Source organism: Clavelina lepadiformis, chromosome 4 (assembly GCF_947623445.1).
Source record: "Clavelina lepadiformis chromosome 4, kaClaLepa1.1, whole genome shotgun sequence".
Classification (NCBI taxonomy): domain Eukaryota; kingdom Metazoa; phylum Chordata; class Ascidiacea; order Aplousobranchia; family Clavelinidae; genus Clavelina; species Clavelina lepadiformis.
This window is the reverse complement of record NC_135243.1, coordinates 3596942-3624476: the sequence shown is the minus strand read 5'-3', so window position 1 is coordinate 3624476 and position 27535 is coordinate 3596942. Positions and strand designations below refer to the sequence as shown.

At 36.7% G+C, this 27535-nt stretch overlaps 7 protein-coding genes across 9 annotated transcripts; 4 read left to right on the top strand and 3 right to left on the bottom strand.

Moving 5' to 3' along the window:
* Positions 1-279: 279 nt before the first annotated feature.
* On the top strand, positions 280-8113 carry LOC143452863 (centrosomal protein of 72 kDa-like). The gene is made up of 15 exons (XM_076954002.1): positions 280-411; positions 1122-1249; positions 1449-1641; positions 2259-2320; positions 2519-2630; positions 3237-3350; positions 4392-4464; positions 4729-4835; positions 5180-5295; positions 5657-5789; positions 5952-6019; positions 6153-6284; positions 6922-7023; positions 7507-7649; positions 7743-8113. The coding sequence occupies exons 1-15, from the start codon at positions 348-350 to the stop codon at positions 7894-7896; spliced, it is 1701 nt and encodes a 566-aa protein (XP_076810117.1). The 5' UTR covers positions 280-347; the 3' UTR covers positions 7897-8113.
* Positions 8114-13141: 5028 nt separating this feature from the next.
* On the bottom strand, positions 13142-15144 carry LOC143452461 (uncharacterized). Of its 2 annotated transcripts, none has more exons than XM_076953453.1 (4): positions 14983-15144; positions 14677-14840; positions 13486-13630; positions 13142-13328 (listed from the first exon to the last, which is right to left on the bottom strand). In XM_076953453.1, the coding sequence occupies exons 2-4, from the start codon at positions 14809-14811 to the stop codon at positions 13222-13224; spliced, it is 387 nt and encodes a 128-aa protein (XP_076809568.1). In that variant the 5' UTR covers positions 14812-14840; positions 14983-15144; the 3' UTR covers positions 13142-13221. The 2 variants fall into 2 exon arrangements, with proteins under 2 accessions (XP_076809568.1, XP_076809567.1); XM_076953452.1 differs by having other exon boundaries at positions 14677-14813.
* Positions 15145-16494: 1350 nt separating this feature from the next.
* Positions 16495-17572, top strand: LOC143452652 (uncharacterized). Its single transcript, XM_076953699.1, has 3 exons — positions 16495-16697; positions 17073-17217; positions 17299-17572. Exons 1-3 carry the CDS (start codon positions 16557-16559, stop codon positions 17403-17405), a joined length of 393 nt encoding a protein of 130 aa, XP_076809814.1. The 5' UTR covers positions 16495-16556; the 3' UTR covers positions 17406-17572.
* Positions 17573-18770: 1198 nt separating this feature from the next.
* Positions 18771-20167, top strand: LOC143452594 (uncharacterized). The gene is made up of 3 exons (XM_076953624.1): positions 18771-18982; positions 19523-19670; positions 19832-20167. Exons 1-3 carry the CDS (start codon positions 18854-18856, stop codon positions 19936-19938), a joined length of 384 nt encoding a protein of 127 aa, XP_076809739.1. The 5' UTR covers positions 18771-18853; the 3' UTR covers positions 19939-20167.
* Positions 20168-20940: 773 nt separating this feature from the next.
* On the bottom strand, positions 20941-22387 carry LOC143452609 (uncharacterized). Its single transcript, XM_076953644.1, has 3 exons — positions 22034-22387; positions 21481-21625; positions 20941-21199 (listed from the first exon to the last, which is right to left on the bottom strand). Exons 1-3 carry the CDS (start codon positions 22181-22183, stop codon positions 21090-21092), a joined length of 405 nt encoding a protein of 134 aa, XP_076809759.1. The 5' UTR covers positions 22184-22387; the 3' UTR covers positions 20941-21089.
* Positions 22388-23993: 1606 nt separating this feature from the next.
* LOC143452675 (uncharacterized) lies at positions 23994-25164 on the bottom strand. The gene is made up of 3 exons (XM_076953727.1): positions 24984-25164; positions 24312-24456; positions 23994-24187 (listed from the first exon to the last, which is right to left on the bottom strand). Exons 1-3 carry the CDS (start codon positions 25110-25112, stop codon positions 24078-24080), a joined length of 384 nt encoding a protein of 127 aa, XP_076809842.1. The 5' UTR covers positions 25113-25164; the 3' UTR covers positions 23994-24077.
* Positions 25165-26270: 1106 nt separating this feature from the next.
* Positions 26271-27424, top strand: LOC143452926 (uncharacterized). 2 transcript variants are annotated; one of them, XM_076954077.1, is made up of 3 exons: positions 26271-26479; positions 26929-27034; positions 27219-27424. In XM_076954077.1, the coding sequence occupies exons 1-3, from the start codon at positions 26342-26344 to the stop codon at positions 27323-27325; spliced, it is 351 nt and encodes a 116-aa protein (XP_076810192.1). In that variant the 5' UTR covers positions 26271-26341; the 3' UTR covers positions 27326-27424. The 2 variants fall into 2 exon arrangements, with proteins under 2 accessions (XP_076810192.1, XP_076810191.1); XM_076954076.1 differs by having other exon boundaries at positions 26929-27073.
* The last annotated feature ends 111 nt before the right edge of the window (positions 27425-27535 follow it).

Here is a 27535-nt window from a genome sequence, read left to right as displayed (position 1 = left end):
GCCAAAATTTGTTTTGCTCATGTTCAATTTATGATAAACAAAGACTTAAACCTTTAGCATGCGCCATCACACCAGAATTTGTGTTTTTGGACGCACGATTTCTCGTCAAAAAATGCTGTACTTTTTAGTCGGCCCAAAAGGGAAAACGATATTTAAGGCTTATGTCTAGAGAATTTTTACGCCGAGTGGGTTTTCATGGACTGACTGTGCCTTCAAGCAAGCTGTCTATAGGTTAAGTCTAAAATACACTGGTAACAGTGGTAACAATGTGTTTTTGGTTCCAGCTTAGGCTATAATACATAAAATTTAAAAAAGGTTTGAGCCATTCTCTGTTTATATCTGTGATTATGACGTTGGAAATAAATGAAGATTGGATCACAGAAAGAGTTAAACTTGACCATGACAATTTAGGTTGGTTTTTCTTTCCTAAACTTGTGCCTTTGTAATTGTGACAATTTCTGATTGTAAATTGTAAATTCAATTTTCTGTTTGTCTGCGAGACAAAAAATCAATATTTTATCTCAAGTAGGGTTACACACTTTGCTTAGATTATCATCACAGCATTGTTGCAATTAAATGTCAGCGTCATGCTTGGTCTATTTTAGATTTTTAAAATACAAAATTGCATGCTTCATGTAATGTTAAATGTTCCAATATCCCTTCCAACCGGACTGCTCTTTTTGGTCATTTTCGACTAGGTCTTGTGTGCGCAAAAGATCTAAGAGTGCACTTCAAATGCTCACTCACAGTCTGCCCGGTGTGAGTTTTATGCTTTAGCAAGCCTCTGTCTGCTAAAAAGCTGTTATAAATCATGTGAAAATGCATAAAAAGTGGTTCCACACTTGATTAAATGCATAAAAAATTCAGCTAAGCTCTCATAAATTGCACTCATTAACACAACTGCTACTACTGTGCTACTGAACATAATCATAACCACACCTATCATGTCTGGTTTTGCTCAACTGTCTTGCCTTCCAATGTCTCCTTTTTATATCGAGAGTTATGAATTGCTGTTTATTCGTAAAAAATTTGAAAGTTTTACTAGAATGTTAATATTCTGAAAATCACAAGAGGGATTACTTGTAAAGTGGCACAATTTTAATCAATTTTGTTTTTTGCAGACGATGTGAAATCTTTGGCTCTTCCTGGCACTTATCATGAAAAGATAACTGGGCTTGGATTTTCACTGCAAAATTTCACTCGACTTCAACATCTTGACTTGTCGAAGAATAATGTTGTTTCTTTGAAAGTTAGTTTTGCAAGTTATTGATAAAGGTTTTTAATTATATACGGAGACGTTTAGAAGCAGATGTTACAAAATGAAGTTCTTCGCAGGCTGCTGTTGACTTTGGTCGTTGGACATTTTGGTGTTTTAGCTTATCTACTGTATCATATATATATACTTATTGTGAAAAGGTTCTGAAACTATATATTGTTCACAATTGTAGGGTCTGGAACACCTGTCATTACTTGAGCAGTTGAATCTCTACTACAACAAAATACAAGATTTAAAGGAAATATTTCGACTTCGAAAGAACCAAAATCTCCGCGAAATTGACCTTCGTCTGAACCCTGTCACTGGAAATGAACCCGACTACCGATTATTCATCACTCACATGTTGCCCTTGCTTAGAAGGCTCGGTTTGTAGCTCTTTCATTTCTTGTTGCTGCTTGTGTTATTCCGCTTTCCTTCATAATGACAACTTAATCACCATATACACAGATTATATGTTTATATACACAGATTATTTGTTTATACAATGTAACTTGTCATGTACTTCGTGATTGCAATATTATAGATGGCATTTTGAAAATGAACATTAAGATTTTGTGTACGTTTGTCTGCTGTAAGTATGTTTGTTGTGCAGCATTATTTAACCTGGTATTCACATCTGTTTTATGTAAAAACAAAAATTCTACACCTTGTACTTACACCTGAGCTGTGAAATTCAGTATATAAGGTACAATATAAAGTAAGTCGGAGTAATCTGCAGTAATCTGCATTCCTCAGGTTAATGTTATGGCCCCTATTTGGTATGGATCCATTTACCCCGTACCTGTTTCAATGTGACCCCTGTTAACTGCGGATATCCATACTCCCAAGCAGGAAGCTGGGATCTTGTCAAATATCATATATTTCGGTTTCTTTGTTGATTTGAATCAGGATAGACATTGAACACAGACAGCTATTATTAAATACTATTGATGTTCATGATTATTAAAATATAACTCTGTTACTTGATTTCTGTGCTTTTTAGATGACCGCCCTGTGAGAGATAGTGAAAGGAAAGCAGCGTTGTTACATTTCACGTCAAATGATGTATGAAGCATTTCTTTGGTTATATACGTATATGCTCTTTTTAGTTTCAATTGAAATAACAGAAAAAAATAAAGAAGTTTTTTCATCTTATTTACTTGCAGTGGAGTTAACATTGTAAAGCTTTGCTAAAAAAGGTAGATACAGCATAATCTGTGGTTTTTGTTCGGGTGTTAATGTTGTTTCTATGGTTCAATGCAGCCATTGGACCTTGTTGCAGATGATGAGGTCAAAAGCGAAAAGTTTACAGCAACCACTAAATCTCGACAACCACGTGTTGATTACGTCAAAACTTTGGTTCAAAAACCCACAGGTACGTTAAAATTTTCTGCATATTTTGATTACCGTTAATATTTTATGTACGTACGTAATTTTCGTATTTCAATTTTATTTATATTTGAATTTCGTAAATTACGTATGTAATTATCAGGCGCAATTTTACTGTGTATATGTTTTAAATTTTTCTATTTCTCATCATGCTAAACTTAACATGCATTTTTTGTATACTCCAAACTTAGTTACTAAAGTGTTTCCATTTGCCACCTTCGCATATACAGTAGAGGTAATAGCAGCATTTTGCACAATCTTGGGCAGGGTACATTTGCAGCATCATAAAAAAGTTTAAAGTCAAACATCTTACAATTAGCAAAATATAAAGAATTTGTAGTTGTTTATTCTTAGCAGTAGGTGAAAAATTGGGTATGTGCACCTGTTTTGATAAGCCAAGGGGCAATGAAAGAGGTCTGCTAATAATATTGTTTAGTTGTTGCTGTTCATTTTGGTAAATTCTCCTCGTGTTGCCATCATCATCATAAATTTTAGTTTATAAATGTAATATGTTGTCATTTTATCACTTCAAATGGTTTTATGAAGTCCAATACATATTTGTTGTTTATTTTTAACGGTTCTGTATTTTTAGTTGTCCAAGATGATGACACGGTTAGTGATGTCATCGATTACGTCAACAATGGCATGGGGAAGCGGCAAGTTCAAACTGGTTCAAAGCCGTCATCACAAATGCATTCAAAAGACGGTAAGTTTCGAAATACTTTTCACTTTTCAGACAAAACTTGTGTTTTACTGGCCCAGTGAAATGTTTTGACATGTGCATAGCTTGTTATGTTGTTATAGGCTATTTGCGTTGCTTAACAGACTAGTATCTACTCCTGCAACGGTGCCATGTAACTTTTCGTAAGTCTCTTAGACACGGCATGGTATAAACGAGGGCAAATCCAGTATATCATACGGTATATTAAATAAGTTCACGTGTACATTAATTTTAAATTTGTAAAATTTAAATCATATTTTTAAAATAATGGACCGATTTCATTCAATCAGGACGCCATAGAATATCATTTTGGGCAATTCCTGCAGATACAGTTGTAGTTGAACATATGAGCTGTAACTTCCAGTTCATTTTAAAGCAACCACAACGACCACAAACACTTAACCAGTTGTTGTTTGCTTTTACGTTTTCCCATCCTGTCAATGGATTGTTTATTTAATTGAACAAAAGAAACTTTCTCGTGCTTACAAGAGTCCGTTGATATAATTTAACACAGAAGAAAGCCACAAAACTCTTCTGTTACTAAACTGACTTGTGATGAGTTGAAGGCAGTGTAGTAGTTTAATATTTTCATCAGCTAATACATAGACATCAATATGACGTATGTATAATTGTATATGCATTTTACAGTAAGGTTTGGTCAAAATTTCTCACCAACTTTGATAAAAAGAGTCTTTTGAATAAAAGTTAATTGTTTGACGAAAGTAATTGATTAAGCCGGTGGCAGTTTATCCGACAGTTTAAAGTTAATCAAATCTTGATTGTTGTTAATTTGATTAAAAATTTAGGACCCAAAGCATAAGTTAACAAAAGCTAACCACCTCTTTTGTTGGTTAATGTTGGTAGCAACATAAAGGCGTCTATCACCCATGCAAGGCTATTTATTGTGTGGTTCCTACGTTCCATGGTTTCTATGTGTGTCTACAGAACCCTTCTAGAATACCTAAGTTTGGTTTGCTTTGAGTTTGAAGCAAAAGTTTAGTTTCGTTGATTGGTCGACGTTTTTAGATTTGGTGAAGATTGTTCGGAAGCAAAGTGAAGCGATAGAAAGAGAAGTAAAATTACCGGGAGAAAACAGAAGGTGGCGTGCAACTGTGTATTTAATTATATTTCCATGTTGGTTAATTATTATAAGCTCAGAAGTCAAATGCAAATTAATATATATAATACTTGTTGCTCCGGAATAGGTTTTCTTTTGAGTCAGATTTGATTGATTATTATAATTATTTTATTAATGGTTGGTGATTTAATGAATATATATTTGATGATATCAAATTATTATTTGCAATTGAGTTGTTTTGTTGGACAATTTTCGTTAAAATCTATTTTGATGTTTGTTGATCAGGGTAAAGTTCACCAATAAGGGTTCAAACGAGGACAACTTGAAGTACAAGGACGAAGCAGAAGCGTACTCCCAGTTTAAAAGTCGCGCTAATTTCACCCCCCACCCAGGTTGGTCCTTTTATTTTATTCAATTCCTATTTGTTGTGTCATAATGGCTGTCAATCATCTTAACCACATCGCACCATGTGGTACGGAAGTGAGTTTTGAATTTTAACGGTGACTATATCTCATGTGAAATGAGACTTCATATGAACTAATAAAATTCTGCTTCATATATAATTATAATTAATTTATGATACGTCATGAATTATTTTCCATTGTTAGTTTGCGATTTTGTGGTTACCTTTATGAAGAAGTTTTAGTGCATTTTTATGTCGAACGATCTACAAAGTGTGCTCAGTAAAAACTTTTATGCAGTTGAATATGAACGAAATATGTTTGTCGACATCCAGGGACCAACGACCTTCCTCCCACAGTGAATAAAATGAACGAAGCAACGGAGCAGGAGGGCAGTGAGCACTCTGAGGATTATCAGAAGCTTCCGGAATGTGCCAGGCTCAGTTTTGGGGTGAGTTTATTTTAGCAGGTTTTCTTGTTATAGTTAATACAGAGCTTGTTGAATTAGTACTGTAAGGGTCGATGGAAATACTTGGAGTTACCTGACAACAGTGAAGTTAGACAGATAGACGCAATCATGTTAACTTTGTGTTGTCGATATTTTTGTTTTAAGCAAAATCGACCAAACTAGCTTGCACTGTATTTAGATCTGATCTTGACGTTATTTTACTTTTGTTGTCCAAGACTTTTTTGAAATAGAAATTTGTGGTGAATTGAAATTTTAAAACTAAACACTAATATTTAGATATAATGGAAGTGACAAACGGAATTCATAGTTGTTTTTTCATTCCCAAGTTATTTTTGTCATCCAGGAATCAACAACAAACCAGGAAGTGGCCCGTCGCAAGAATCTGACTCAGATTAAGTTTGTGGAGTCAGTCCTGGACCTAGTCGATAGATATTGGAATGGGTCAAAATCACTGCATTATCATCAAAAATTTCAAAGTAAGTTCAAGTTCAGGTTGATGTTTGTTTGATTTATTTGCGGCTGTTCAACATCATAGAATGTGTATTTTTTTACAAATTTTGTTTGTCTTTTGTGAAAAATTTGTAATCATTTGTGTGTTCGAAAAGTTGCAATTTAATTTTTTTTACGGAATTTTTCAGGTTTAGTTCAAAAACCGTTAGAAATTTATGAAAAGGATTTATCGTCGGCGAGGGAGGTCCAGATAAAAGTAAGAATTGAAATCTGTTTGCTCTTTGATTTCTTTCTGATGTCATTTTTAGCTCATTGTGCACATCCAAGAACTTACTTTGTCTTTGCTCATACATTTTAATATTCACCATCTCTGCTCTCATGCACTCTAGGTGTTGCAGGACAAGCTGAATTCCCACCAGAAAGAGAACGAAGAACTTCGTTGCAAACTTCTCACGGCGTCCGAGCAAACGAGCCCAGATTCGGAGCATATAAAGGAATTGTCGCACGCACATCAGGAATTGGTGAGTTGTGTGGCTGCTCTGTAATCTACAATATTGGTTTGCTATGCATTATGGTGGTATATGTAAAGTACAGGTATTATGTCGGTATTATTGCCTTGATCTTGTCAAACTGAACAATCGTGGATTAATTCTGCAGTGTCATGTCTATATTACATTATTACCGCAGTATTTGATGTCAATTGAAAGTGCCACGCATGTTACAGTTCATTGTGATGCTCATTCTTATGTTTCCTCTCTTGTATTTGGAGTGGGTTATGTTGTAATAAACTCACCACGCTGCAAGGCGGCAGCGGTGGGATTTGAACCCACGCCATCGAAATGACTGGAGATAGCAAAGATCTTGTCAGTTATTGGTGGTTGACTTAAAATATTTGTGATTTCACATCTTCAATATGATCTTGCTTGTATTTTACTACTTTTAATTGACAGCTGTGATCTCGCACAGGTCTTATTTGTAGCGTTAGGAGGTATAACGAACTTATTATATATATTATACTATTATATTATAATATTGAACGTGTTTTACTAACAATAGGCATGTTGGGAAACTTAAAAGTTTTCAGATAAACCCAACCGATGTTGGAATTGTAGAGAAATTCTACAAAACAACCATGTTAACAAATTTGTTGATTTCCAGGAATCAGCAAAATCACGCTTGCAACTTACATTGAGCGACAACAAGATATTGAGGAGCAAAATCTCAGAACTTGAAAATGAGATGAAGACAAGCAAACAAGAGGTTGGTCGCTTATGAAAATATACATTTTACGTAAAAAATTGTGAAGTGGTCATCTGTCTTGCGGGATTATAACACTTGATGCTCCTGATATTTACTCCTGCTGTGGCTTTGGATATTGCAGGCTGCCACTTTTTATGTATTTGTTGAAATCTTGCATGGGTTTGCACAGAAATGCTTTTTCCCCAGCAATCATACTTTAGAATAACTATTTTTGCTAAAAATGACCAAAAAACAGCCAATATTGTAAAATTAACCATCGGTTATTCCAGGGGTCTTGCTTACAGCGCCTTAACTGCAATAATTCCTTTCTCACGAACCCCTGAATTCAAAATTGTTTTCTCACTAGGCTGTTTATTATGACGAAGTAATGTGTGCCTCGGGTGGTTTTAGCTCAGGTTGGGAACCACTGGATATTGAACATCATTCTTTTATCTTTATCATTGATAATTTAGTTAATTATTAACCATTGTTTGTTGTCATCAGGATGTCGCGAAAGACAAACTCCACACGGAAGAGTTGGAGCGAGAGAGGAAAGACCTCATCCAGCAGGTGGCGTCCCTCAAGCGAAACAACGAACAATACGAGAAGATTGCCAAACTGGCCACCATGCTGCAGGACAGCCACCGGTACTCCACTTTTCTCTAAACCACACGCCAGTGATTATGACGTAATTCAAATGGCACTAACACTACACTACTAAGACATGCATTTGTTTTTAGCTCTCTGGTGGCCACTAACGAGCATCTGTTGAACGAACTCGAAGATACTAGAGGGCGCCATCAGAGTGAAATCGAGCAGTTGAAGTGGAGCTACGACCAGCTCCGTACCACCAGTAAGATGACCAACGGTCACGCTATAGATGACGAACTGTGACGTTACCATCACCATGACAACCGTCGGATGATGTACTTGTGACGTCACCACAAACCTTATTGCGTAGTCACTTTTTTACCTGTTTTTTTTGCTTCGCGTCCTTTAATTATATTAACCCAAGTATTTAATTTTATTTGAATCAATTATGACGTTTGGATTGCTTATTGTTACGTAATAAATGTTGCAGTAGTTTGTTTAATAAATTTTGTAGAACAGATTTTGCTGGATTTGATTGTATGACAGAAAGCAGATTACTGAAATGGCAGCAATTAGGATTGCGTGTATTTTGTGCATCGTGACAAGCTTTTGGTAGCTTAACATAATTAATCTAGCGAAACAGTTACACGCTGAATAATCCAAAGCAATCGCAAAACGTCAAAGAGTTGGCACCAGCCATGCCAATGTTACAGCCGGTGAACACCAGTTTTGAACCAATCGAAATATTCGTAAGCTCCAGTTCTTCGCTGACCAACTCGTCAGAAAGATTTATTCTGGGGATTTCCCTTTCGCCCCACCATCTATTCTTCAACGACAACTACCACCAGTTTATTCTTGTTCGACCGCACTGAGGCCTGGCTGTGAAAAATTACCGAATTATCTCGGGACTGGCTTCCTGTAGGTTGTGGCGTGGCGTCGTCCAATTCGGCGACACGTATGAAAGGCCATAATCTCAGCGAGTAATTGAAAAATGAGCAGAGTGTCGCAACAATGTTAACGGCGATGTTGAAGGCGTAGCAAATTGGTATAAAGTTGACAGCGGCGTCATCAGGCTTTGTTTGCGTAATAATAAGAAATATGACGTCAACAATAACGCAAACACTGGTGCAGATGGCGAGTCTCGTTGCTACGCGACCCAGTTGAGCTCGCTTCTTGTTGACAGTCTTACTGCGCATGTGCTTGACCATAGGATAGAGAGTAAGAACCAGCAGAACGATTTGGAAAAGCGACGAGATACCAAAAACCATTGGCAACAGTACATCTCGTATGTCAGTAATAGTTTCACTGTGACATCCTGGTGACGGTATTTCAGTAGCTAGATGTGAAATACTCGATAGCAGAACAACTTGTGCTATCGCGAACACGATAATTCCAGTTATTGTGCCGTTGCTTATCGGTTCAACCATTTTCCCGCTGATTTTCTGCAGTGGGTTCTTGTAAATACCACGCTGTCTTATCCAAAGCACTGCGTAGATCGCTGTTCGCTGACAAGTGGCGACTATGATGTTGACAATGGAATAAGCCTGGCAGAATGGGTCAGTATAATGCTTTATCGTGACTTCAACTTGAAACCAGCAAGTCTGTAGGAACAAGACGCAAGCAGTGGCGCATAATAAGCTGTTGGATAACTTCAGACGACGATTGTTGTGCTTGTGGAGGTAATAAGAGGTTATGGTTGCCAAATAGAGGCCAATTATGATCAAGACAATGACAACGGCTTGAAGCAGTTGAGAATCTCCGTCATTAAAATCTATTTCTTGTGAGAGTGACGTCATAAGAATTGCAGCTGTCGTTTTTCCCGTCACAGCTAACTTGACACTTAGGTTCGTCATAATCGGGCCGGCAAAGCTAAACCAGTCCTACAAAGCCTAAAACACATTTTAATTTATTACGACATGGCTTGGTTTTTACTGTATCTTGATACTTTAATGCTAAAGTGCTTATATCACCAGCTAAATGGTTAAATTTGTGAAAACTTTGTCATTACTTCACGGGAAAACTTCCGCCCGCATTTTAACCGTAATACGTTGTCTGTCAACCTAAGTTAAAAGTTGTTGGTGCAGCAGATGAGCAGAACACCTGTATCGCGACCATGTAAACGCAATCCAGTGCATCATTTATTTTATAGTAACATACATTGTACAGTAACCTGTTCCACTAATGTATTCACCTTGCTCAAGCGACCATTTGGTTACGATTCCACGGATAGTCGACAAACCAGGGTTTTACTGCACCCTACCTTGATACCGTACATCCTTCAATTTAAACTTAAGTTACTGAAATCAAATTCATTCATACTTCAACTAACTTATCTTTAACAACTGATTTCTGATTCACTTTGGAATTAATATTACATCTAGCTCATGCGATGAGCAACAGTTAGAGATATTATTAACGGCAAACTTGCACCCAAATAGATTGATAACTTTGAAGCTAAGTGTTGAAAGACGGGGTTCTTAAGCAGGACGAAAACTAAGCCTAGACCGCATAATATGTTCGCCTTTCAGACGTTTCGGTCGATATTAGCGCCATTCATTACAATCTTATCACAATGAATAGCCATGATTCATTATATAGATAATAATGGTTGCAATGTCGAACGATAAATAGGTCTGAATGATAAATATATTTTTTACTTTCTTGGCTTCAGTGTTTGTTTGATTTTATCAAAACTTTTCAACGTAATAAATTATTCTCTTAACTTTCTCGTACTGCTACTTGCGACCAAATACTTCATTTCATAAAATAATACAAACAAACGAAAGCGTCGCTGCCGCGCGTCTGATTATTATCACATACTTGTGACGTCACAATGTACAGATCGTTTGATAAGCATTATTTGAATTTTACCAGACTTTGAAGTGACGAATTGGTGCAGACGAATTCAAACTTGGCTTGGTAACAGGATGAACAGCAATCAGTCGCAGCGATTGTGTTTTAGAAGTTTGTTTTCGAATCATTCGTTCACAGTGAAATAAAATTTAACAAACTTGTTTCGAAACAAGTTCAACGTTTACTCAACCCAGAGTTGTAAGTCAGGGCGGGCTTAAGTTTGAAAAAAAAATTCGGCCCCGAATTTACATTTAGAAAATTTACATTCAGTAAATTCAACTTTCGGGCCAAATACGGGCTTGAAAAAAATTTTCCGGCCGGGTTTGGATTAACAATATAAGGCCCGTTTACAACTCTGACTCGGTCTACACTAGAGTTTTCCACAATATTATTTTGATATATGCCTAGTTTTTTTTAAGTCTAGTCGGTAACGTTCTGTTAGATTAACTCATGGGAAGCGAAGATTTAATACTGAAGGTACGCCAGTAATGCCTGAGTAAAAGCGGCTTGCTAAAAATGTGCTGCCTGGCTGTAAAACCTTGCAAAACGTGTCATTACGCAGATCATATAAGTATGCTAACCCGTTACAGATGCTTAAACAGGGTTTGCAGAATTTTAAATTAACCGGTGCGAGTGATTATTGCTTCTTCGTCAACGCACCTTAGGGTAAAGAGTCAGCCCACATCTTTCCTATATAAATATGGCTGTTATTATTTCAAGCGAAAAATCTTACGTTCGAAGTTATGCTTCATAGTGTCTTGTTCACTTAACTCAAATGATGTAACATCTTAAACTTAACCTAAGTCTAACTTTTAGTCTAAACCCAAAGTAGCTACAGTCAGCTTTTTGCTTTTTTCTTCATCCTAACCGTCTATCTTTAACAGCAGCTTACCTGACCAACTTTCGGTGTTATAGTTACTCTATATAAATACTGTATACCCTTCCTTCAGGTCCTTCCATTGTTTTATGTTGAAAACTAATTGAGCACAGCAGGTTACGCCAGCCACTGTACATATCGTCACTTGCTACTTTCTTATTTGTTTTCTGCATTTGCTGTGAGGCGTGCGCGTTGTCTGGAGCTTTGTTTTGAAACCTTCGCACGCATATCGCAGCCAGATAAAGCGCAAAAATTAAATCTTCTTACGCAGAGTGCGTAAAAATTGGCAGAAACTTCAGAACAGTGAACGCTTGCTCTGGTCTCGATTCTGGAAGCCTTTTTATTATAGATTATGACGTCATTGCACTGGGCCTACATTCCAGTACAGCTTATTATAAAACGTTTGTTATGAAAAGGAGCGTACATGTAATCATTCTGAAAGTGCTTGCTGCCAAACTTTTCACACAGAACATTGTACTGGGCCCATTACATGCAGATACAGACGTGCAACGTACGTGCTGTGGCCTGCACCAAGTTCGCTTGCACTTGCTACACAGGACAGCTCTAACCACTGGCTTCCTGGCAATATGATCCGATCATATTGCTTCTTACATCATGCCCTGCCCAAATCAGCACGATCGACAATCCTTTCAATTCAAATCGCTTTCCTGTTGTACGATGATGTCACTTTGCTTTTCTATCGATGTGTTATAGTGACGTCACAGAGACGAGGGAGCATTCTACAGCGAGATGTTCACTATGTGGCAAAGTTGGTTAAATACTGTGTGTCTGGAACCGCATGAATATGCTTATTGCTTATGAGCGACTAATTCAATTTTACCCGCATAAGATTACGATTAGTACATAGTTAACGTGGCTTGAAGTATTCCTACGTTGACAATATGAAGACCTGATTGTGCACATGCCAACTGTGCGGTCACAATCGGTTATTTTCGGTTTATGATTTCAAACTGTCAACTTACCGGTTACTATGGTGCGGGGATTCCAAAATTAAAACTATCTTCAACGATTTTTCTGCAGAAACTTTTCTTTTCTGATCTGTTAAAGCAGCGGTTCTTCATATTTCTTAGCGTAATTCACGTTAAAAAACCTACGTTTTCTGCGGCACTCTTCGCTTTAGTGTACTGGATTTCCTATCTAATTGTTTTGCTTTCTGACGCTCACTTGCGGCGTTGATAAAAGCTGCGAGAGAAAGTTGTTGCGTCATAATTGAAGCAATTACTTAATAACCGATTGAATTAGAGACTGACCATAGTATACCAAAGCAGCATTATGGCAGCTGCAGTTTATACCACTGGTGCGACTGCAGCCGACAGGTTGTAGGGCTTTATAGCGTGGTATATTGTGACGTTACAGTAACATTTTTTGTGAAGGAGATTAACAAATATGTTGATATGTAACGATTACGCAAGCTTGTCAAAACCTTCACAGCAGTGAGAGCAATCGTTTGCAGTAGTTCAGTTGTGCTTAAACAAACCCGAAGTGTTACGTATTTGAAGAACGATGAGATCGAAAAATGTGTTCGTTGTGACGCGTTTTACGGGATGTGGTCATCACTAAAGTACAAGTAGCACGAACTGCTGTAAAATGGCAGATTAGGTCGTTCTCGCTTCGTAACTCAATGAAACGAGCTTTCGCGACATTGTGCTTGATTTTTCACGTGAGGTAGCAAAGATGGTGTGCTAGCGTGCGGATGTGCAGGATACCCGTGCACACACGTCTCCGAGCGTGGTTGATGGCTAAAGGAGCATACGCTACACATACTTCTTAAGTTTGAATGAACAGTACTTTAGGCACTTAACAAAATATGTGTAATTTTATTGATAACAATGCATAATTGTGACTTCACAAAAACATAAACATAAAGGTTGCCGAGATCACCAGCCTTTGGCTTTCAAAACCCCTATCCCGTATTCGACTGCTTGTCGGCAGTCTGTAAACACCCTTTTTGTAATGAAACCGCTGCCGCACACAATCAGGATACCTGCACATAACAGAAGGCAATATCGCGCTAGTTATTCAACCGTATAAATGAAAGAATGCGTAAGAAAGAAACTAATGCAAGAGCCAAAAACGTGCAAAATATGTTATTTCATCCAGCTACTAGGCCTATTGAGAAGTTCAATGCATAGACATCTTACATTTGGAGCTGAAGCCATAAACCATCGACCTGGTTTCACCGTCATGACAGAAGAAGTCTCCCTCTTTCCCGAGATAGATGTACTCACCGTCTGCATGGAAAAAGTCCGAACCGTTCGAATTAATGATGATGGAGATGTCGGATGTCTGTTGATAAAAACAAGTTATTAATCAGGGGTGGGCAAACTACGGCCCGCGGGCCGCATGCGGCCCGCGGGTCCATTTTCTGCGGCCCGCCGGCAATTGCAGAAACTCCTACTCATCACTTATTGTTTTAATTAAACAGGTTACATGACAAAATATTATTCCCTTTACGAGTGTGTTTTTCTCTTCACTTTCAGTGCGTAAACACACACACGTCACTGCCGTCAGTCGCGCATGTACTGTATTGCAACATACACTTCTCACGCATTGCTTGATTCAATTGTTTGATCATAACATACAATTACGGTAGCGGCTACCGTAGGCCTACCGTAATACCGTAAGGCGTCAGTCGCGCATGTATTGCAACATACACTTCTCACGCATTGCTTGATTCAATTGTTTGATCATAAAATACAATTACGGTAGCGGCTACCGTAGGGCTACCGTAGGCCTACCGTAACCGTAAAACTGTGAACAGTTGCACAAGTCTCATTAAATTTTGTGATGATGATTGCATAGATTTAAACGTAACTGAGTGTGGAATACAAAAATTGTGTTTAATATGAATATGCATTTATTTACACACCGGGTAAATTTTCCTACTTTGTAATGAGAATGTGCGGCCCGCCGGCTGCAACATTTTTTCAAATGTGGCCCTCAGTACAAAAAGTTTGCCCACCCCTGTTATTAATGACTGGAAAGGAAGTAGTATTTCTGGATTTGAAAACAACTGTGGCCAAACTGCCGGTTGGTTGCTAAGAGCGATCGCAGAAATTCCCAAACGGTTTGACAATGAACATGCCCAAAAGGTAGCTCGGTAACTGGGGCTCGAGCGATAAGGAATCGCCGCCAGGTTGAAGTGGTGTGTGAAGACTTTCCTCAGTGCGAGGTAAAGATTGTCAAAACTTTGCCATGCTATAGCAATCAATTGATAAAAATTAGCAGGTCACTTGTATTTCGTAACCAGGACTACATCGCAAGCAGTTTTAACGCAAACGATGTAAATAACTGACAGAATATTGAACTGAAAACTATTTAAATAAATTTACCGTAAATTTTCGGGAGAAGCCACAACGCCTGTCGTTTTCCCCCAACTTGGTTCCATCCGTTGTCCCGAGGTAGACGTATTCACTCGAAGGGGAACCTTTCGTCAAAACTTCGCAACAGAAAAGGTTCCAATCCATTTCTGGTATAAACAGGAACCGACTTTTTTCTATTCAAACTATATGTTATTAAGTAATACAAATGACAACCATCAGCCTTTGAGCGGTTAGACTTGAAATAACGGAGCAATACTGTTTTTTTTTGTTATACTTGTTCTGCTTATGGTTTAACAGCATAGATATTTACTGTACCTTTGAAGACGAAACGTATAAAGATGTTCTTTCCTTTCTTTTTGATTGTTCCTTCCTGAGTTGTATTCAGTTGAAAAGTGAAGATGAACAAAAAATAATACTTCAAAGGAAACAAATAAAAACTGTTTTAACTTAATCGCAACAAGTCAACTAGAAAATGTTGCCGAGGAAAAGGTAGCGGGGTATAAGTAGGCTGATGTATTTAACGCTTCAGGAATCACGCTTCGCTTTGGGCGTTGATTACTTCAACAAAATACCCATACACATACACAGTTTTTGCTGATTACTCTCTGGGAAATGGAATCCCGAAGGGTTGACGTCATCCGTACAGGAACGTCAGACGACAGTTGTGGTAACCAACAAGACATGATCTTCGTGTGACGTTGATTGATTGTCGGTGTAATGTGTGTAATAACTTCAATCAAAAGCTAAAGATGTATTTTCATTTCCACGCACTGTAGATTATCTGTTTGTTTCAATGTTATCTCAAGCGTTTGTATTTTAACTTGCTTTTCAAACTTACATTGAAAACGTCAACTGTGCATAGAATGTCCTTGCATGAGCACGTTGAAATGACAACGTATCAAGATCAAGAAAAAAGCAAGATTGAAGCAATTAACAAGCAAGTAAAGTAAAAGCAAAGATATTTTTTCTGAAAAAAGTTGAAAAACTACGTTATTACTTCCTTGTTGTCTAAGAATGCTCAACGCTACAGCGCTATAAGGTCCAACCCAGAGTGTCCCATCCTTGTTAAATCTATAATATCCTTTTAACTAAAAATTTAACTCTCGTAAAGTTGAGCTACATACAAAGTGGTTGCAGTGAGAGCCACGAAAGCAAATATAATCATTAAAGTAATAAATAAGACGTGTTTTCAAGAACTTTGTCAGAGTAAATTAATGTGGTCGATTTGCGAACATTTTACAACGTTATATCGCGAGAAAGAGAGAATACAAAAGAACTAATAATCACGACGAGTCATCAGCAGAAAACGAAACAATAGCGATGGTCAACCAATTTATTTCTTTATTTATTTCTATGTACTTTAATTTTTCGCTTTAGGAGATGATCAACGTGTTGGTGATCAACGCGCAACTCGCGTCACTGCCAACATCGTTAATTGTTTTCCTGCCCAAGATGTTCATTGCTGCTGTGTTCAGTTGCAAGTTACAACTTATATAGTTAAATGAAAATTAGAGGCAAGTTGAAGCAAATAAGGCGAGTTAATTGGCATCTTTGCTGAGTTTCTGTTAACACTACCCGTGAATTCATGAGAGGTCATCTTACGTTGTTGTGAATTTGCCAAATTGCTGACTACGTTACATTCGTTTTGAGTTTTTACTTAATTGAGTAGTTTAAGGTTAATTCCTGTTCTTTGATTTACAGCCAAAGTTATGCAAATGCGTGTAAATATGGAGACGTATTGTTATTATTATCATTATTATCGAGACAGGTGTAAAAAGGGTTTTAATAAGTTTCTACCAGTCACTTACCCCTGATTCTTTTAGATTTGAAAGCTTATGCTTCTAACAAAATAGAATTTGAAAAGATTTAGAAAAGCAAGGTGGTTATTCATGAGCCCTAAAGTCGATTGGGAAAATGTTTGCGATGAAATTTTAGGTGTGGGAGGTCAAGCGACTGAATATGTCTACCTCGGCACAGAAGAGGGTAAAATGGGTGAAAAAGATATAAGTGGACGTTTCCGAAAATTTTCAGTAAGTAACTTGCGCAAGTGTCGGTTTTTCTGTAATGATGATTTACTTCAGTGATTTTGATTTTACATTGCTATCATGTCGATTCTGTCATAAAATAGTCACCAGTTAACGTTTCAACGTCATATAACGTCATGCTACATACAAGTCACAGAGGTGGAGTGGTGAGCCATCATCCAGTTTAAAGTCGAGTATAAAGCATCAAATGTGTCGAGACAGAAGCATGAACCGATTTAATTTTTGTTTGGACTTGTCAGAATACTTTGCAGCTCGTTTCCGTTTTAACACCTTTTATTTTGTGTAACATCTCGTTATCCAAAACTTCACCTAATTAATTTTATACGTTTCTTTAATTTCATTTTGATATCATTCTATCAGGAGGAAGAAGCGTCCATCATTGCAAATTCGAATGGTTCAAACTTTCAATTTCGCGGAGAAGAGCACAGATTTGTGAGGAATGAGGATGAAATATTCTTTTATGAGAGTTTTACGAGGAAGCTTGCGTATGGGAAGATCTCCAAATGTAAGATGTCTATGGATTATTTAATTGCAAATTTCCGAGGAACATTTATTATCTTTAATGCAAAGATTTTTTTCCCGGCAGACATCTTGATCGTTTGCGGCCATGGCCATTACCAATCAAAGGTTTTCAATCGCTGCCACAAAGCACTACGTTTCGGGCTAAATTATATCAAGACTCTGGAATATTGAGCTCTGTAACTTTTTCGTGTTATAATTTGTTAAAATCATAAATATATATTTAACTGTTGTCATTTAAAAAGAAAAGTATTTTGCCTTGTCCTGAACACAAACCATGTGAGTTCGAAATGATCCTGGCCCCCATGTGGAGGCTGTTCGGTGTTATCTTCGTTAGGATGAATGCGGGATTTGCAGATCGGGATTTGCTTAAACTGAATGAATCCTGAATAAACCGCTTGAATTAGTTGTCCAAGAAAAATAGGAAAGCGCTCACCGTGTTTCTTTCAAAATTTTAGCCTCACACAACCGACAAAAATGTAAATGTCAAAAAATGTCCACAATAAATATCGCCAGGAATAAGAATTGGACAAATTGAACATCTATGTGAACACATGGATAGCGTTTTTTGCGGTCATATATTTACGCATAAATTTAAAAAGTAAATTTCATTGATTCATTGCTTCCACGCATTTAAAAGTTCTTTAATAGCTCACGTTTATTGAGAAATTACAAAAATATTATATAATTACATATTTTATTAGTTATAATTACAGATAATACCTCCGTGGTATCTAGAAGTCGATTTGCCACCAGGCATGGTTTCATTTGTCGATTAAGAGAAATGGACTTGCATCTTTCCGGACTTGCAAAAAACATATCCCGGAGGAAATGGCATCTTCAGCTGGATCTTACTTACTTTTATTCTTCAAGACAAAAAGTAAAAATTCTGAAAAAAACAAAGTTAAGGTGCTGGCCTGGAAATTCCCCAGACGCAAATCCAGTTGAACATTTGTTGTTTAGCATCAAATCACGTTTGCTTAAAAAGGAGGTTGACACAGTAAGAAAGCTCGTATAGAGGCAATCATTTAAGTGTGGTACAGGGAACCAGAAATTACCGAAAAATGCAAAACACTGATTGAATCAATGTCAAATTGAATTAGAGATCTTCTGAAGAAGGATGGAGGACATATTAAATATTGAATTCCGTTTACGTTGTTGCAGCCATTACATATATAAAAATAAAAACTGAAAATTTGGTCTATTTTTTTCCTAGTTTAAATTAATTAGAAAAATACTGTACCTTTAAATTTTCTGAGTGCGTTTGCTTATGTAATCAACGTGCAAGGCATGTGACTGGCCGCAGAGTTACCATGCTCAATGTTTTTCGTTGTCAGTTGTTGCTTTACAACTTTGCAGTTGAGAGGAATAATTCTTGTGTCCACATTCTGCTGATGCTTTCTTGTTTGTCAGATAGGTTAGAACTGTCAGGCTCTCTGTGCTTTATTTGGTTTATGTGAACTAGTATTGGAAGAATGCGATTATTAGAGAAAGAATTGTAGACATTTTTATCAAGCAAGTTACCCTTTGTAAGTTTTCTTTTAGAATTTTTATGTGTAAACCGATAAAAATACAGTTTGAGTAGAAATACAAATTCATACTGTTGCTGGTGATACGTTGAAATGAATTGGAACACTTTTTGCTGGGATGTGTTAGCATGTGCTGGACCATTCACCGAATATGCTTACCTGGGGTCGGCAAATGATAGATGGGGCGAGGCAAACAGGCGATGGAAATTCCCAATAATCTCAGTAAGTCATTCATGTCAATGCTATTTTCTTTGCGTTGTCATAAGTTTATTATAATAATGAAAAAAAGTCTTGCAATCGTTTATATCTCTGAAGGTGTTCAAATAGTCTAGCTTACTATTTCCCGTAAGATTATGGTTTACAACACATAATGCAGTAGGAGCGAGATCACGTTCTTCGTTTTTTGTTTAATTTCAATATAATTAGTAATTGCTGAAGTTTTGTAAAAACGTCATAGTTTTGTAATGAATCCAATCGTTGATTTGACTCGGGTCTCTCTTCATGAAGTTGCAAAATTAACTTGATTTGTTTCAGCTTTATAATGAAAATGATTTTGTTCGTCCAAACACGTCAAAGGGTGAATCATAACAACGTTTTTGGTCACGAAAAAGCACGGCACAGCAAAATAAAGCAAATTTGCAAAATTTTTCGTTTTTTGTTAACAAAAGAAATATTTTTGCTTTCCCTGTGGTCTGGCTGCGGGAGAAAGTAAATTATAAACGTTTTATAATTATATTTTTTATTTCGATATTTTTTAACCAGAAACCCCATGTGTCCACCATCATCAATTCGAACGGTGCAAACTTTGAGTTTGGTGACGAAGAATACAAACTTGTGGAGAACAAGGCTGGCGTCGTCTTCGTGTATCAGAGTCCAACAAAGTCGCTTGCTTATGGAAAGGGGCCGTATTGTAAGATGTCTATGCATTGCTAAATCCTTGCTTAATCATTGCATTCTTTCTGAGAAATAAATGTACAAGGACTTGTGCAGGCCATAAGGTCGTTGTCTGTTCGGTTTATCTGTTTGAGTGCAGTCACTGATGGAATATTTTTATGTTACCTTCCTGAACAGATGTCCTGATCGTAGGTGGTTGTGGATCTGATAAAGCAGAGGTCAATGACCAGTGTCAAGCAGCAGTACAATACGGACTCAGACGTGTTCAAGAAATGAGGTCGTGATTTCCAACCTCGCCGCATCGATATCATAAACATTATTTGTGTTATTAGTCATATTTATCATTTCATACAGTATATTAGCCTAAATGTTTCGAAGTCATAAATATATATTGAATTGGTTTCAGTCAAATAATTCCTACTTTGCAATGTTTGTAAAAAGATACGAATTTTGCTCTAGATTTCATTTTTTCCAACCCAAACGGCATAGAAACTGTCTCAGGCCCCACTGAGCGCAGGACAAACTCAGTGGGCTACACACAGAGTAAACTACACACGCGCACAGCGAACCCAAAACAGATTTTTTCTGGTTTTGCAAAACTTGAACTTACCGAACTTACTAATCAAACCCTTTGAAACTGCAAAACTATGTATTAAATATACAGTATTTAGAAGATTCTAATAGTTTCTAAATTCAATCAAATCGGAATTATCGGGACCACCCTATCAGGAAAGTGTTGAAATTTGCGAATGAAAAATGAAAATGTGTGTAATAAGTTCAACTTTTTAATTGCACAATCTCAAAATAATTCGTTGTTGTAGTTCATAACCCAGGTATTTGCCATAAAAATCAGCCATCTTTAACTCAAGCAATCTCGAAAATAAAAGTTTTACCGAAATCCATCTTTGTTAGTTTGCAGGCCACTGACGAAACTGTGGGGGCGTCGGTTAAAGGCACAAAAGTCATCAATGATTGAGGTCAAGGAGCGAAAGGTTTGGGATATTTGTTTCAAACACAAGGGCAAAACAGTGCAAAAGTTTTGGTTGAAAAGAACGTTTGTATGAAATTCATGTAACGACTATGACGTGGCCGGCAAAGGAGCGTGAAACTTCTGAATTTGTTGTTTGTTGTTGCCGCTTCTGACAATTAGCTGTTATGAATAAATATCGAAACATGTAATTTCACAACACATTTTTCGTGTACATCTTTATTATCAATAATTCAAGAAATAACTTAGATACAAAACTTCCAAACCGCTGAATAGAAGGTTCCAATCAGCGATCAGATTTATGCTGCTTTATGCTTATTTATATGTTCTATGCTGTCTTGCTGTTCACGGGCGTTTTATCTTTATGCTCAGTTCCGTCATATGTTTTTCACATGTTATGTGAATTTTTCCAATTATTTAGAGAGAGTCGAAGTAACACGTAAGTCTTTACGTCTTCATGCCATTGAGACGCTTTTGCCCGTATTGAATCGCCTTTAGACAATCATCTGTGGCTATTGATCGATCAGCACATACAGAGCCCAGGACAAGCAAGATGACTATCCAGAATAAACACATAAAAAATCTTACATCATTCACAGTATTTCAGCCAATAAATATCATTGACAAAGGATGATTTATTCAGCATGTTTTAAGCTGTTTTTAAAACGTTAGAGCCTTTTACTCAATATTTAGAATACGAAAGTGTGATCTCTTCTTCCGAAAAGTGGAAAAAAGTTTTCTCATAAAGCATAAACGTTTTCTCTTTCGCATTCTAAATGGTGAGTAAAAGGGGCTACTTTTAAAATCCTTGCAGTTTAAAAACGCATAGACATCTTACAATTGGGACCCATTGCACAAATAAGAGGTCGAGATGGACCGTCATAAATATACAGGCCACTTTCAATCTTCACACATCTGTATTCCTCGTCGCGAAGCTGGAAATTTGAACCCTTTGAATTGACGATGTTCGACACTTCGGAAGTCTGACGATAAAACAAAAATAAATGAATACAAAATGATAAAACGTTTGCTTATTTGTCAGATTTAAATGACGTAAGAAACTCTGCTCTCGAAATCTTTAAAAATTCTAAATGAAAATGAACGAATTAGTAGGCAAGTTACTATAACGCGTCTGCAGGAAGTCTGAATATATCTGAATTTAGATTTTCGGAGCTAGGGTAGCATTTAAATGAGCAGTGATTCTTGATCACTTAGCTCGGTGATACGTTAAGTAGAAAACAACGAGAAAGTTCAATCATTAACTTCACTGCTGGTCATATCATTACAGAGTCGGCAATGTAACAATCTATATGTTACATGTTGTCTATATCCGTACTGTTAATAGTTCTCGCAAAGCTGAATAGAAATGTACTTTTACGTCAATCACTTACTGAAAATTTTTGAAATTTGCCGCACTTGCTTTTCTCCCCCAAAACCTTCTCCAAAGAACCTAGGTAGATGTATTCGACTAAAGGACCGACATGTGCTAGAACTTCGTAACAGAAAGTGTTCCCACGTATGTTGTGGTGAGATCCCAGCATTTTTCCTTTTGCATCTTATATAGATTTATGATTTGAAAAGAAATAAAAACATAACAAGTTTCAAACATATCAAGATAAAAGGGATCTAAGATTCCCGTCAAAAAATGTCTTTAAAACATCTTTATCCTTACATGAATTCTATAATTATAATTTTATTTTAAGTTATAAATCTTGCAATTGTAATCTATGAAGCGTCTAATCTGAGCTTTATTTGACTGAAAAGTCAAAATGCATCTAAGAAAAGTAGGAATATCATCACAACCACACTTCAAGCTGCCAACTGGAAATCACCAACGAAAACGCTGATCAAGGTCCAGTGAAGCAATTATCTCCGCAGGCAGTCTCACGCGTAGAATGTTGGTCTCTCAACAACGCACTCAATTGAGGATTGGTGACGATAAACGTCATTATTAGCTCAAAGTGTTTAAACGTTTACATATTATTACTGAAACAGAAAAAAAGCTTCTAAACTGTTTTTATTTTAATTGCATTAATATTGTTTTACATAAACCGTCGTGTTTCTGTGTTGCTGGCTCCTGCGTTTTAAATGTTTGGAGTCCATAAAATTAAACTACATTCATGTAAGCGCGAAGTTAATGAAAACTTATTTTATTCAAATATTTATTTTCACATCGATATTTTCAACCAGGAATTCGAAGTGTCCACATTGCGAATTGAAAGGGTTCATGTTTTCAATGGATGGATGAATATGACGTCATCATTTATGGCGCATAAGAGGTAAAAGTACATTTAAATGAAACCATGTAAGCCACAACGGTGTTTTGAGTGAGGTTTATTCGTATTAAGGCAATATTCCAAATCAACAACTTTTACCACTTTTTGATATTTCGTGGGGGCAACAAATTAGGATAAATCAGAATTTCTCATTTTATTTAGAGAGTCACGTAATTGGTTGTTGTCTTTGTATCGGTTTTTTAAATTACAAAATAGTGTAAACGCTATAATCATCGATTAAATCCAGCGACGTTTTGTTCTTAAATTTGCAGTGTAGACATCATATACCTTATATACGTTTATCTAACACCACATCACCACAGTATTCTTTTCTGATTGTTTTGTCAAAATTGCTCTTTTTTTATGAATAAACAAAATCAACAAAATAACTGTTTAATTATTCTAAAAGTGAAGTGAATGAAAATTCATGATGTCATTTTTATTCTGTCCATTACATTTCGATATTTCCCCCCCCCAGAATTTCGAAGTTTCTACACATACAGTGTCGAAGATATCTCATCGCAGCAACTATAGAGCATGGCAGGTTACGAAATTTGGGTTCTCTCGCAAGTTATGATAAATCCGTCAAGTTATTGCCGAAGTTTGAAACTTAGAGATTTTATTGAAACAACCTGTTTGGTATTGGTCGTTTGCAAACAGCTTTTTTTACTTTAGTTGTGTATAAATGGTAATTATTTACCTCACAATTTAACAAAACAAACAAGACGACTATCCAAGTCTGTGTTTACAGCTTTTTCCGTGTGTGCCTCTACTTGCTACAACTGCTGCAACTGCTGCAACTGCTGCAACTGCTGCAACTGCTGCAACTGCTGCAACTGCTGCAACTGCTGCAACTGCTGCAACTGCTGCAACTGCTGCAACTGTCGCAACGTCTACTTGCTGCAACTGCTGCAAACTTGCACGGATATTTTTCTCTGTACCAGCAGTAGCCTGCTTGTATACTGTATCTAAAAACGTTTGTATATGTGTCTATGTGTTTGTGTGTGTGTCTCTGTGTACATGTGTCTATTCATAAACCATGCCAATACCGTGTCTTGAAATGATAAAACATAGCAAAAATATGTTTGTTTTTATTATTTTAATTCTGCATTACAGTGGTTGTGAGCTAAAACACAATAATCCGATAAAACAGCAGAGTTCAAACTTCCATGGCGTTGAGACGTTCTAGTCCGTATTTTACCGCTTTTTGACACTGAATATTCAGCATTTCCTTGTTCGGGTCAGCATCGCTACATACGACCAACATATCTGATTAAGACGAAAAACACAAGTTGCGTTATTGACTTATTTTCACACTGACTAGATCCTTCTATCACTTCATTTCAAATTAAATCGGGGATATTTGCAGTTTTGCCAAACATAGACATCTTACATTTGGAGGTTTTTCCATAAGCAAGAGATTTTGTTGGACTCTCGTAAGTGACTACGCTGTCTCTACTCTCCACAAGTTTGTATTCCTCATCGCGGAGCTGTAAGTTTGAGCCATTCAAGCCACTGATCGTGGACACTTCGAAAACCTGGTTGAAAATAAACGTCTGATTGGACTTGGGTAAATGAATAAAAACCAGGTTTTAAAGTTTGTAAAGGCTTCTGAAAACAAAACTATTTCTGAAATCGACTATGAAATGTATTATTATTGAACACACAAAAAATATAATATAACATACTGTATAATCTATTTGGCCTTCTAGGTTCGGAGGTTCGGGCCAAACTAAACGTAGATGGGTGACTATTTTACGGAAAGTAGCCTGTTTAGATCGGCGGTTATGTTTGTAGAATGGGAATGCATAAAGTTATTCGGGTATTATTGCAGTTACATTTAGACTATTTAAGTTAGGGTAGAGTTGCTATGATATATAACATTTAACTTAATTAAAAAAGAAATATGCAAAATAAAGTCGATTGTATGATTTTTTCCTGTGAAATAGTGGCAGCCTAAAGCTTATAAAAGACTTGAAGTGGACGATTGCGAGTTCTACAAGACTTCACATGAATAAAGCATTCAATCCAAAACACATCCAGTAACATTTAAAAAACAACTTACTGAGAGTTTCAGGTGACTCCAACGTCTATTTTTCTCCGCCAGCATTCTTTCGTCTGTGCCGAGATAGACGTATCCGATCACTGGACCTCCATGTTTCAAAACTCGACGACAAAATTTGTCCCAATCCATTTCAACGTGCTAAAAAGAAATCTTTACATCGATTCGAACTAAAAATTTATTATCTAGAATTGAAAAGAAAAGCAGACCTTTCAAACACAATTGAAAAGTTTCTTCTCAAAAATGCTTAAACATTTGTGCCACTGCATGAGGTGTTAAAGTGCTAAACATTGCTTAATTGAAGAAGATACGTTTAGCGGCCACAAAAATATGATTACAAAAAATAGGTGTTAAACATGCTGCCTATATAATCTGGAATACTACAACTTCTAAGCAACCCACTGAAAACTAAACATGCTGCCCAGCAAGCACTGTACCGCCTCGTTCACTGTATGTGTCTGGTTTCAGGAGTACAACGAAGCACGTAACCTGTGACTGCCTGCAGAAATATTTGCTTTTCTCTGCCATGCTCATCGTTTTTCGTGTAGTGTGGCTACAGTAAAACTTGTAGTCAAGTTATTATTGTGACTCTCGTACTCTGTGGTATATATTCAGGAAATACGTTTTGATTTTTTAGTAAAATGAAGTTGAGGCCGCTTGGTTATTTCATGAAAGTATAAAGACATGCAGGAAGTAAAGAAAGTTGTCAGAAGAGAAGAAGTAGGAAGTATTGTTAACATTTTCGAGACAATTGGTTACTTTTGTTTAGAAATTTTCATTTTTTTATTTCGTTTTGATTAAGACAAAATGTAATTTAAATACGTATAGAAGGGTACTTCGGTAAAAAATGGAAGAAAACAAATCGTTTCTGATTTGTATTGGTTTAGTTTTTGTGAAAACATTAATTACGAGGGTTAATTGCCTCCCCTCGCATGTCTATGCTGGGACACAAGAGAAGATTGCTAAATTTAAGATTTCTGAAGCTTGAGTTCATCGCTAAATTTAAATCCTACAAAAACTTAAGTAACAAGTGTCATGAAATTACATTTTTGTTTACAAAGCATAGGGTTAGCTGCTAATTACAGTAAATAATTTATTGATTTCTGCTCAGGTTTTCAGTTTCGTTTCTTTAAAGTGTTTCGTTTCAAGTAATCGACGCTTGTCACTATTGGGCCGAGTCCATATTCCTTTACCGTACCAAGCCCATAAATCAGCGTCTTTTGTTTAAAGCTCTTAGTTTCCAATTTACAGAGACACGACAAAAAGTAATGTATGCATTTTTGCAGGAAACTTCTCTTTTTTAAGCGTTTTTAATAACTTTGATCTACTCTGCATAAACATAAGGAAACGCTACGCGGTGCATGCCGAAAATGGATTGGAACAATTTTTGCGACGATGTTGCATGCCACGGAGGTCGTTCTACCGAATATTGCTACCTCGGTACAGTTGAGAAGATATGGGGAGAGTCGGATAAACGTGGAACGTTTCAAACGCTTTCAGTTAGTCATTGAATAGGAAAGGTTCAAAATTCAACCTGATTTAATGCTTTTAAAAGCCGGTTTGTACCGGATCAATCCGCCCATATACAGTAGTTTATTGCTTGTTCTCAAATAATTCTTTAATGATAGTAGATATTCTTATTGCCGCGTATGGCAAGAAGTTTGTAGGATGGTGTATCGTGGTTTATTAAAAGTCCTGCAATGACTTCTACTTCAAATTGAAGGAAGATAGACCCCATATACGTCGGTTTTGTAGCAACGGCATAAGCAGACAAGCATTTTAGTTGTACTTTATATTTACAATAGTGTTGTGGAGGTAATAGAGGATTCATATCTTTACCATAATGAGCTTGTACTCCTTAAAACTCTATGTAAATGTGACCTGGATAGAAATTTTATCTGTTAGTTTATGTTATGTCTTGAATTTAACTTTGATATTCTTCTGCCAGACTTTCGAAGTTTCCAGCATTAGTGATTCAAAGGGTTCGAACTTACAGTTTCGTGGCGAAGATTACAAATTTGTGTTCGACCAGGATGACATTCTAGCTTATGAAGGTGAAACGAGGTGCATTGTTTGCGGGAAGAACTCAAAATGTAAGATGTTTATGTCTTACATAACCAGAAATTTTTTAAATTTGGTTTAAAATCTTGTATTCATGCTGTCGTAATGGTGTGCGAGAAATTTCTTTAGATGCTTTTATTAATTAACTGTTTTTATTTTTTTTTTTCTTCCGGGCAGATGTCTTGATCATTTTCGGCTTTGGTTGTCCTAAAGTCAAAGTGAGAAGGCAATGTCTGAAGTCGGTGAGATATGGGCTGACACATCTTAAAGCCATGAAGTTGTAAAGACTGCAACGCAATCAACGCCACAACAAAGTGTCTGAACTCATAAAATAAGCACCGAAATGGTTTCAAAGATATTTTTGCTATTTTAATAAAAATATATGTTGATAGAAAGATACATTCTGGTATATACCGTGTCGGCAAAGCGTCCATTTTAGTGGTTAGTTTGGCTCATTCTGGGATACCTGGGATTTTAGGGACATCCGCAGAAGA

Excerpts from the sequence above, each read along its gene's own strand:
- LOC143452863 (XM_076954002.1), top strand. The coding sequence starts at position 348 with ATGACGTTGGAAATAAATGAAGATTGGATCACAGAAAGAGTTAAACTT. Across the intron at positions 1,250-1,448 it reads ATAATGTTGTTTCTTTGAAA|GGTCTGGAACACCTGTCATT; the intron begins GTTAGTTTTGCA and ends TCACAATTGTAG. Across the intron at positions 3,351-4,391 it reads ACAAATGCATTCAAAAGACG|ATTTGGTGAAGATTGTTCGG; the intron begins GTAAGTTTCGAA and ends CGACGTTTTTAG.
- LOC143452461 (XM_076953453.1), bottom strand. The coding sequence starts at position 14,811 with ATGGATTGGAACCTTTTCTGTTGCGAAGTTTTGACGAAAGGTTCCCCT. Across the intron at positions 13,631-14,676 it reads GCTTCTCCCGAAAATTTACG|ACATCCGACATCTCCATCAT; the intron begins GTAAATTTATTT and ends TTTTATCAACAG. Across the intron at positions 13,329-13,485 it reads TTATGGCTTCAGCTCCAAAT|GTATCCTGATTGTGTGCGGC; the intron begins GTAAGATGTCTA and ends TGTTATGTGCAG.
- LOC143452652 (XM_076953699.1), top strand. The coding sequence starts at position 16,557 with ATGAGCCCTAAAGTCGATTGGGAAAATGTTTGCGATGAAATTTTAGGT. Across the intron at positions 16,698-17,072 it reads GACGTTTCCGAAAATTTTCA|GAGGAAGAAGCGTCCATCAT; the intron begins GTAAGTAACTTG and ends TCATTCTATCAG. Across the intron at positions 17,218-17,298 it reads GTATGGGAAGATCTCCAAAT|ACATCTTGATCGTTTGCGGC; the intron begins GTAAGATGTCTA and ends TTTTCCCGGCAG.
- LOC143452594 (XM_076953624.1), top strand. The coding sequence starts at position 18,854 with ATGAATTGGAACACTTTTTGCTGGGATGTGTTAGCATGTGCTGGACCA. Across the intron at positions 18,983-19,522 it reads GGAAATTCCCAATAATCTCA|AAACCCCATGTGTCCACCAT; the intron begins GTAAGTCATTCA and ends TTTTTTAACCAG. Across the intron at positions 19,671-19,831 it reads TTATGGAAAGGGGCCGTATT|ATGTCCTGATCGTAGGTGGT; the intron begins GTAAGATGTCTA and ends CTTCCTGAACAG.
- LOC143452609 (XM_076953644.1), bottom strand. The coding sequence starts at position 22,183 with ATGCTGGGATCTCACCACAACATACGTGGGAACACTTTCTGTTACGAA. Across the intron at positions 21,626-22,033 it reads GCAAATTTCAAAAATTTTCA|ACTTCCGAAGTGTCGAACAT; the intron begins GTAAGTGATTGA and ends TTTTATCGTCAG. Across the intron at positions 21,200-21,480 it reads TTGTGCAATGGGTCCCAATT|TCATCTTGCTTGTCCTGGGC; the intron begins GTAAGATGTCTA and ends TATTCTGGATAG.
- LOC143452675 (XM_076953727.1), bottom strand. The coding sequence starts at position 25,112 with ATGGATTGGGACAAATTTTGTCGTCGAGTTTTGAAACATGGAGGTCCA. Across the intron at positions 24,457-24,983 it reads GGAGTCACCTGAAACTCTCA|GTTTTCGAAGTGTCCACGAT; the intron begins GTAAGTTGTTTT and ends ATTTTCAACCAG. Across the intron at positions 24,188-24,311 it reads TTATGGAAAAACCTCCAAAT|ATATGTTGGTCGTATGTAGC; the intron begins GTAAGATGTCTA and ends CGTCTTAATCAG.
- LOC143452926 (XM_076954076.1), top strand. The coding sequence starts at position 26,342 with ATGCCGAAAATGGATTGGAACAATTTTTGCGACGATGTTGCATGCCAC. Across the intron at positions 26,480-26,928 it reads GAACGTTTCAAACGCTTTCA|ACTTTCGAAGTTTCCAGCAT; the intron begins GTTAGTCATTGA and ends TTCTTCTGCCAG. Across the intron at positions 27,074-27,218 it reads TTGCGGGAAGAACTCAAAAT|ATGTCTTGATCATTTTCGGC; the intron begins GTAAGATGTTTA and ends TCTTCCGGGCAG.